Source organism: Scylla paramamosain, chromosome 15, assembly GCF_035594125.1.
Source record: "Scylla paramamosain isolate STU-SP2022 chromosome 15, ASM3559412v1, whole genome shotgun sequence".
NCBI classification, from domain to species: domain Eukaryota; kingdom Metazoa; phylum Arthropoda; class Malacostraca; order Decapoda; family Portunidae; genus Scylla; species Scylla paramamosain.
Genome location: NC_087165.1, coordinates 22,956,012 through 22,966,011, shown reverse-complemented (window position 1 = coordinate 22,966,011; position 10,000 = coordinate 22,956,012). Strand labels below are relative to the sequence as shown.

General features: G+C 44.5%; 1 protein-coding gene across 1 annotated transcript in view; it reads right to left on the bottom strand.

The window, feature by feature from the left end:
- LOC135107704 (CB1 cannabinoid receptor-interacting protein 1-like) overlaps positions 1-5,908 on the bottom strand; it is a 127,822-nt gene extending 121,914 nt beyond the window's left edge. The window contains exons 1-2 of the mRNA XM_064017885.1: positions 4,654-5,908; positions 331-428 (exon numbers count right to left, since the gene is read on the bottom strand). Coding sequence (XP_063873955.1) covers positions 331-386 — 56 coding nt within the window. The 5' untranslated portion in view covers positions 387-428; positions 4,654-5,908. The remainder of the gene's footprint in view (positions 1-330; positions 429-4,653) is intronic.
- Between the last annotated feature and the right edge of the window lie 4,092 nt (positions 5,909-10,000).

The window sequence follows — 10,000 nt, the reverse complement described above, 5'->3', positions numbered from 1 at the left end:
ATAGATAAAATACAACCAAGAAAATTTGTTGAAGTATAGATTGTAACATAGACAAAACTGACACTCCTAGATGACACAAGACAACACAATCTCAACAGATACCCTGTACAAGCATACTGCCACTCAACGAACACAACGAACACAACGAGGTAAACTGAGGCAACACAATCTTGACTCAGACCCTAAATATTGCCAAGATTAACATAACGAGGTGAACTGAGACGACGCTACACTCGATAAATACAACGAGACAAAGTACACACACACACACACACACACACACACACACATACACACACACACGGACTGATGGACGGACTCAGTACTCACGTCATGGTCTGGGTGGGCTTGAAGGAGAAGTCCACGCGATACCGTGTGTCCACCATCAGCTTGACTGTGCGCTCCTTCTTGAACCTGTTGCCGTCCACCTGAGAGAGAGTAGTAATAGTAGTAGTAGTAGTAGTAGTAGTAGTAGTAGCAACAGTATTAGTAGCACAAGGAACCCGGATAAATAACAAACAAGAAAAGACAATAAATAGAGCTGAAAAAAGACAGACCTCATTCTCCATAACAAGACACGAGGCAATGAAATGAGACAGATGGGAAAGGTGAGTGGGAAGACCTGGCAAGACTCAGCTCAGGAGGAATAGGAAGCTTTGAGATCAGTATTGCCACACCTCTCGGAGACGCAGATCTTTCGTCCCTCCATTAAGCATAGCGTGATGGAGGAGCATTGAGAAGAGGAGGAGGAGGAGGAGGAGGAGGAGGAGGAGGAGGAGGAGGAGGAGGACGTGTTTATGTCATCCTCTCGTTACCTCCTCCATAAGTTTCTCTTCTTCCGCCACTCGTGACTGCCATTAAGTTTATGAATAAGAGCACTAATAAAATGAAAAGAAAAGATGAAATATTTTGAACTGTGACTTGTCGGTATGTTCTTTTGGACGTGAGCCAGTTAGTTTGTTTGTTTATTTTTTCTTTTTGTTTAATTACGTCTCTCTCTCTCTCTCTCTCTCTCTCTCTCTCTCTCTCTCTCTCTCTCTCTCTCTCTCTCTCTCTCTCTCTCTCTCTCTCTCTCTCTCTCTCTCTCTCTCTTTAGTTAAAATTTCTACCATACATCAATTTTCATTCTTGTAAGTTCTAATTGCCGTTATTTTCTCTCCTTTTCACGAATGTCTCCCAGTCTTCTATCACCATCTGTTTTTTGTGCCTGCTTAATTTTGTTCAGTTTTGATTCCTCTTTCCCAGTCTTTCTTATCGTCTGTTTTTTTCTGGTACTTTTTTTTTTTACGATGTCTGTATCTTTCACGGAATCTTTGGTTAATTTCATAGCAGCGTGCGCGTCATAGAAGGGAAATGAGGAGAGTGCTTAAAAGTTCGTCAATTTTTAGAGTGTGTACGATAGCGAGTATTAGGATGTTTACGACCGATATTATGCAGGTACACGCGCCGGCACATACGCATACACACACATACACACACTCACAAACACACACACACACATACATACAGAGAGAGAGAGAGAGAGAGAGAGAGAGAGAGAGAGAGAGAGAAGTCCCCAATGTCATCACAGAAGTCGTGTGTGACTAAAATAATTGAGGAAGTGAACCGATAAATCTTACAAGGCACTTTGTTTATTTACACATTCTCTCTCTCTCTCTCTCTCTCTCTCTCTCTCTCTCTCTCTCTCTCTCTCTCTCTCTCTCTCTCTCTCTCTCTCTGGTCCCCGTAGCAACAACTACCGTAAGTTTCCTCTAAGTTGTGTTACTCGGTACATTTTGTAAGTTCTCCTAATTGCCGCCAAGGGTGAACATTTTATAGCAGTGCAGAGGGGAAGGGTGTGCCGCCATGGTGTATAGTACTGCCTGTGTGTGTGTGTGTGTGTGTGTGATGCTTTTCCTATGAATTTGTGTCTAGTACTTGTTTTTTTTTATTTTGATTGTTTTCCTCTCTTGTTTTGTCCATTTTTTCCGTCTTCATATTTTTGTTTCTTTTTCTTTTTTTGCCTTTCTTTTTTTTTGTGTGTGTGTGTGTGTGTGTGTGTGTGTGTGTGTGTCCCTGCATGCCCCCACTCTCTCTCTCTCTCTCTCTCTCTCTCTCTCTCTCTCTCTCTCTCTCTCTCTCTCTCTCTCTCTCTCTCTCTCTCTCTCTCTCTCTCTCTCTCTCGTGTCAGCACCACATTCTATCACACGTCACAACACACTTTACATGCAGCACACAACACACCTCGACGCGGCTTCACACCTCACTTCCTCTTAATCTTCCTCTTCCCTATCCTCTTCATTCACTTTCCTCGCCTCCTCCTGTTCCTCTTCCTTCGCATGACAGGCAGTTCACGATGGATGGCGCGAAGGGAAGGGTAGCGAAGGGTGGGTTGAGTTCAGGTGTCAGGTTAAGGGATGTGTGGTAAGGTGAGGTGAGTTGGGGTGCTTGGGGAGGTAAGGCCGCTGGTCCCGCTCAATGGCTGCATCCTCAAAAGTCTTCGTGTCTTATCTCGACTAATTCTGACAAGCTTTAGTGGATGCTTTTAAGTAAGAGTGTTTGCCTGATATTAGTGATAGTTCGATAAAGGTTTTTACGTTCCCGATATCGATGAGAGATTGGCTGTTAATCTCTGTGGCCCCTTGAATTCAGCACTGGCCTTATGAGGGTTGAAAGCTTTTGAGAATAGGGTAGGGAGTTTTTTTTTTTCTTTCATTGTCTTCTAGAATATTTAGACACCTACTATGTACTATAGTTTCTTAAATAATCATGTAACATACTCGTATAATAGCTAAAAATAATTATACACCAGTCTTTTAAATAGTTTTGTAACATGGAGCAGCCAAAACTGATCTCACATTATTTTTTTCCGTCAATGTGAATGCCGAAGATCGCAGGAAGACCTTTTTTATATTGAGCTTGATCTTCGTGGAGCTAGGAAGTTAAAAGTCCCTCGTTGATGAAAAAAAGTACTGATTTGTGAACTAAAATACCTTCAAAATACCTAAAATATCCTTCAAAATACGAAAGTGATCAGCATTTTAAAGAAAAAGTTAAAATTCGGCAAACTTTTCAGCGTAAAAAGAAAAAAAATACGTGTTCACAGAGAGCGATGGAAGAATTTGTGTAGGGAGGGAAGGAGGGTCAACAGAGAGACACAGCATATGAGGATAAACAAATGGGACTCCACCAGGAAATAAGCCTTACGAGGGTCAAGGCCAGACAAACAAAGAGGCAATGAACTATACTACTACTACTACTACTACTACTACTATTTTTCCTGCTACTGGTATTGAAATGTCCCAGAAAAATGGATACAGGAGCACTATTTAATGCTGCCACATAATTCAGCTGTTTTACATGTCTTGTTTGCTTTGGGTGGTTTGCTTTAGTGTTTCAGGAAGAGAAAGACTTTGTTGGGTTAAAGGATTTGTGTGTGTGTGTGTGTGTGTGTGTGTGTGTGTGTGTGTGTGTGTGTGTGTGTGTGTGTGTATCAGGTTTGACGTAACTCGGCGAAGCTTCCACATTTTCATGCTTCTGTTGTTTATTCATTCATTTCTCTCTCTCTCTCTCTCTCTCTCTCTCTCTCTCTCTCTCTCTCTCTCTCTCTCTCTCTCTCTCTCTCTCTCTCTCGCCATGGTGAACGCACGTGTTCTATTCACACGTGTTGGAGACTTGCTGAGTTTATTTGCCACCTTTTTTTATTCTTTCATCACTTCCTTTCGCAATATCGTATCGTTTTTTTTTTCATTGATTTGTATTTGTTCTGTTCGTTCTTTTATATATTCATGCATTCACTCGTTTCATTATTTAGTTTACTCACTCATTAGTGTTCGCGTTTAATTCATTCACTCGTAGGTCCGTTCATTCACTCATTGCAGTCATAAATTCAATTACTTTCACTCACATTTCGTTTATTTACTTGCTCACCCGCTCACAGAATCATGCAGTTAGTCAATTAGTCTGTCTGTTAATTAGCCACTGAACCAGCCAGTCAGTCAGTCACTTGGTTTTGTCTGTGTTAGAGAGTTTGTCCGTCTGTCTGTCTGTCTGTCTGTTAGTTTGTCTTCCCTCGTTCTTCTGGTTCTTTTCCTCTTTTGCCTGTCTTTTTATTTGATATCATTTTATCAGTCTATCAGTCTATCAGTCCGTCAGTCTATCAGTCGATCAGTCATTCCTTACTCCCCCTCCCCCCACACAGGCATACTCGTACACCAGGCGTTTCTCCATCTCATCTTGCAAAGTCCATCGTTTCCTCGGTGACTTTATTTTTATCACCCGATCTCCACTCATTATCTTCTCGTCACTCTAATCCTCGGCTGGTTTTATCACCGAGTCCAATCCCTTTCCAGCGAGTCAGTGTGTTCGGAAGTTTCCTGAGTTCTCTTTCCTGGAAGCTCGACCACCTGTTTCAAGGCTGATCCGGAAATTTATCGCCTTTTTTTTTCGTCTGTGTGTGTGTGTGTGTGTGTGTGTGTGTGTGTGTGTGTGTGTGTGTGCATCGCTTCTCATGCTATCAGCGAAGTTAAGCAACGGTGGGGCTGGTTAGCAACTTGAATGGGTGACCTCCTGGGAACAGCAGATTTGTTATAGCATAGTGTTATGTGTGTGTGTGTGTGTGTGTGTGTGTGTGTGTGTGTGTGTGTGTGTGTGTGTGTGTGTGTGTGTCCCTACCTTGAAGAACACAGGAAACTCCGTCCGATTCCTTCTTGATGGACATGGTCAGCTTGAAGTTGGTGTCGCAGTCCATCCTCGAGACGGAGAACCTCACCCTCTTCTTGCCTTCCAAGCAGCTCCTCCGCCCTCGCTCCTCCAGGGCCAGCGATCTCGCCCCTACCACCCCAGGCACTTCCTCCTCTTCCTCTTCCTCTCCTTCCTCCTCCCCCTCTTCCGGTTCCTCCTCCACCTCCCTCTCCGTGAAATTCGTACACGCCTCTCCGTTCACTACCTCGTCTTCGTTCGTAGGGCGGGGCTGAAAATCCGACACTAATTTTCGCTCACTCCGCCGCTGAGCCCGCGCGTCAGCCCTTAGCAGCACCTCCTTCACCTTGCCCCGCGTGTCGCTCTGCTCAGTCACCTCGGAGCCAACACTTACACCGCCACGTGCTACTGCTGCCTGGGCGTGGGTCACTTCTGCCGCTGCCACTCCTTCCGTCACGCTACCACCACACAACGCGGCACCTCCTCCTCCTCCACCTCTTCCCGTCAACACCTGCCTCACGCCGACACACTCCCTCAGGCCGCCGCGTACACCAGGATTCCTCCTTATCAGCTTCACCTTCGCTTTCCCAGGCGATCTTGTGTCTCGCGCTCTGCCTCCGCTAGCCCTTCCCGCACCGTTCTGATATATGTGCCCCTGACCTGCTCCAAGTCACGACCATCAGAATTGTCGCCGTCGGTGACCGCGATTTCTGAACCACAAAACTCAAATTGTGTTCACACCTCTAACTACAAGTGTTGCAGAGCTGCTGCTGATGTGAAGGAGACTCGGTGGAGCATCATTAGCATAACAGCGCGATGTTTGAGTCAGAGATCACTGATTAGACGACGGGGTGGTTGGTTCCGCTGAGTGCTTTGCTTTTTATTTTGTTTTCCCTGCGTTACACTGGGCGTGGTGTTTCACTGAGGCCGCAGTGCGTCAAGCTGCCACGATGGTGCGTGAGGAGGTGAAGTCACCGCGGGGCAGCCCACAATCCTCAGTGGGTATCGGGGCTCGTCCTGACCTTCCTGGATGGGCAGGTGAGGGTGCTCTCGCGAAGCAAAGGGGAGACTAACTTTGTAAGAAGGAAAGGAGGAAAGTGTTTGGGTGAGAGGAGGGTTGGGGGCGTGGGTGAGGACGTGGGAGGGAGGGCGCGTGGGAGGGGTCGCGAGAGAGGGAGGTTGCCAGGACCTCCGTACGACGCCCTGCTGCCGGACACACTGACGCGGCAAGGCGCACGTGGACACCCTCCCACTGCCGCCTTCACGCACGCGCCCCGCACCCACCCACCCACCCACCCACCCATCCAGTTACCTCTTCGCTGCACACTTATACACACACATACACACACACACACACACACAAAAGGTTAATGCACACATGCACACACAGCTATGCTCGAGGTCGCTGGCAAACGCACTACTTAGAGATTCACACACACACACACACACACACACACACACACACACACACACACACACACACACACACACACACACACTTTATTAGAGCTACAACCACGCTGCCTTTCCTTTTTTATCTTCATCTTTGTCTTCTACTCTTTCACCTACCATCTCTCTCTCTCTCTCTCTCTCTCTCTCTCTCTCTCTCTCTCTCTCTCTCTCTCTCTCTCTCTCTCTCTCTCTCTCTCTCTCATCCATATTGTCGTACTTTGCGCAATGTTTATCCTCATCTAGATCTGCCACACCTGCTGTTTTACATCTTTTTCTTCCTCCTCCTCCTCCTCCTCCTCCTCCATCTGTCGTGCCCGCTGTTACATATTCATGACAGAAACTGCTCGTCCAAGGATCTCTCGTGGACATTCTTCACGACGAGAGAAACGTTTCTGTCCTGAGCATTGTGGCAAGACACAGAACAGTACCAGCAGCAGTAGTAGTAGTAGTAGTAGTAGTAGTAGTAGTAGTAGTAGTAGTAGTAGTATTGGAAAAGCAGGTATGGTAGAACTCGAGTATCGGATGAGGAAAGAGAAGGAAGGTGAGACGAAGGAGGACGAGGAAGACGAGGGCCGTGTATCTGTCGCTCCCTGGGAAATACAGCTGAGTCTTGTGCAGAGGGCGTTGACGATGACTGCAGTTTGTCTCAGGTGTTGTGTGCGCGTGTAGTGTGTGTGTTGTATGTCAGTAGATGGGGACGTGATCTCGTGTTGGGTAATTGAGGTTGTTGTTGTTGTTGTTGTTGTTCTTGTTGTTGCTTTGGCTTCTGGAACTGTCCTAATGGCGCAGGTCTTCGGTTACTGCTATTTGCTCAGTTATTTCTAATTGCTCCCGTGTGTGTGTGTGTGTGTGTGTGTGTGTGTGATGACAATTCCTGAGGGGACGGACATTCGAATAGCGGAGGCATATTTCTTTCCTTCTTGCTTTCTCTCTTTCTTTCTTTCCTTGTGTAAAATCTCTCCCGACGGCAGCAGAGGAATGTGCACCATTTGGGATGAATTACAGCAGGTCATTGCATACCAAGCAGCTCCGCGTCTCTGGCAAATCAGTCCCGAGTCGCTTCTTTTTTTTTCTCTCAGTGATGAACGGTTGCGCGTACCCTCATTATCACACCCATAAAGGCAATTATGACGCTGGGAATGCATCATGTATTTGCGAAGATTAACAAGAAAAAGTCGAATAAATTATGCGTGAGGGAGACTGACACAGGAGAGACTAATGTGACAAATTGATCGCCATTGTAGAAGTGTTTGGCATAATAATGACAAGTAATTTTGTGCTAGAGAAACTTTTAAGATATAGAGCAAAGGCAGACAAACTGTACACCATGAGATAGTGTGCCAGAGAGAGAGAGAGAGAGAGAGAGAGAGAGAGAGAGAGAGAGAGAGAGAGAGAGAGAGAGAGAGAGAGACCAAACAGGATATGTAGAGATAAGATTGAAAAGTTTGTAGGTAGGTTTTGAAGAGAGAGAGAGAGAGAGAGAGAGAGAGAGAGAGAGAGAGAGAGAGAGAGAGAGAGAGAGAGAGAGAGAGAGAGAGAGAGAGAGAGAGAGAGAGAGAAAGTGTGTGTGTGTGTGTGTGTGTGTGTGTGTGTGTGTGTGTGTCGTAGGCAAAGAAGAGCTTCTGTGCAGCAAATGATGATAATAACGATAATGTTAGTGGAGAGAGGTTTCTGTCACTCTGCAGGATTGTAGCTCTCTTACCTCCTCTTCCCACCGTGCTGCAATGGCGGCGGCAGCTCAGGAAGGTCCTCATCCCATCATATAGATCTTGCCCTAGAACACGTTGAAAGTTAATAATAGTGTATATTTTCAGTTTCAAGAAAGACGAGACCAGGACATAAAAAATACAGATATGATTAAAAAGTAAGTAATGATGGTAAAATAATGGGAATATAATTTATCGTTATCTCTTCTTCATCCAAGAGGCACCAATATCTTACATAATGATATAACAATTGTCTTTTTTTCGCTCTTTTTGATACTGTAATATATAGGTACTGCCTTCAGTGGTCTCATTGCACAATACCTTCTACCTTCTCTCATACCTATTCTGTCCACCCTACTTGTGACCACATATTATTATTGATATAAATGCCGTCAGCCTGTTTGACTCTCTCCTTGATATTTCCAAATCACTTTTGCCTGAAAAGCTTAGCTCTATAAAGACTAGCTAGTTTTTCTTTGCATTAGCAATTATATGCATATCTAGTTTCATAAATGTATAGCTACGAATAGATTTTTCAAATGTTTCAAATGTCCACCTCTCTAATGCAAGAGCTAACTACCACTCTCAGTCTTTTATCAATTTTAATGATAAACTCTGGAACTCCGTACCTTCTGTATTTCCTTCTACCTCTAGCTTGAACTCTTTCAAGAGGAAGGTTTTAAGACGCTTCTTGATGTAATGTTGGACTAGATTTCTGACTTTCTATCTAAGGGACTACCACTTCCACTGGATAAAGCCTTTTTCCCTTGGTTTTGTTGCCCTAAACCAGAGCCCCTCTTATATGAATAAAATATATATGTATATATGTGTGTATAGAGGTGGAGAAAAAGTGGATTTAGTAATACAAAACAGAGACAAGACACTGAATGAAGATATCCGGAACGAAGAGTACCAAGACGTGCAGTGGAAGAGATTTATAGAGGCCGGACTCTGACAGGAACTAATCCAACCTTTACTTCTGGTACGAAAAGTGAGATTGAGGTAGACACATCTTCATAATTAGACTTTATTTCTCAAGTGACGTAAAACAGTACCTCTGTAAACTTCCTCTTTCTACATACAGCCGAGTAAGGTTACAAGGACCTTTATGTAAATGGCTGTGATATGTAGTATACAGTATATACAGTATACAGTAAGCGACTCCCTTGAAAAATAGACTCATAAATATAAAATGAAGAAGCAACACACACACACACACACACACATACACACGTACATTTTGGATGAGGAAATAAAGGAAGTATTCAATCCCACAATAGCGTTTTGTTGTATGTGTGTCTATTTGACTTAAAAAAAAAAAAGTACGAAATTTAATTTAATTGTAAGTAATGTCAGCAGTGTGATACTACTACTACTAATAATAATAATAATAATAATAATAATAATGATAATAGAGCAAGGTGAGTGTGTGTGTGTGTGTGTGTGTGTGTGTGATTCAGATGTACTGGCGCCGTGGTGACCGTGAGGGCGCGTCGTAACCTTGCACGCGGTTCTTCCAGGCCTCACACTTACCATGTTTACCTCGCCTTGCTCACAGTCACTTCCCGGCAAACAATACACTTCTCTCTCTCTCTCTCTCTCTCTCTCTCTCTCTCTCTCTCTCTCTCTCTCTCTCTCTCTCTCTCTCTCTCTCTCTCGTCTCCATCTTTTTGTTTTCTCTTTCACATTTTCTTTCTCGCCATTATGCTTCACTGCCTATATCACGTTATCTCTCCTCTTTTCTTCATGATGTTTATCTCATTCTCTCTCTCTCTCTCTCTCTCTCTCTCTCTCTCTCTCTCTCTCTCTCTCTCTCTCTCTCTCTCTCTCTCTCCTTACTCCATTCACTTTTACTACCATCCTTCCGTTGGTACTTTTTCTTCTCCTTATCTTTCTTCTGCTTTCGTTCGTTCCCTTTCCCCTCTTCTTTCCTCTGTGTGTGTGTGTGTGTGTGTGTGTGTGTGTTATAGTCCGCAAGGAATGGACATGATCTGGAGAAGCTTTTAGGTCAATGTTGTTCTGTGCGGTTATTTCACGTGATTTATGTTTTTTTTTTTTTTTTTCGGGATCGAGGACTGTATGGGGCGGGGTTGGCGGAGGAGGAGAGTCCGGAGTAAGGGAAAGACGAAGAGGAAAAGGAGTTGCGTAGTCGTGACTGTGTG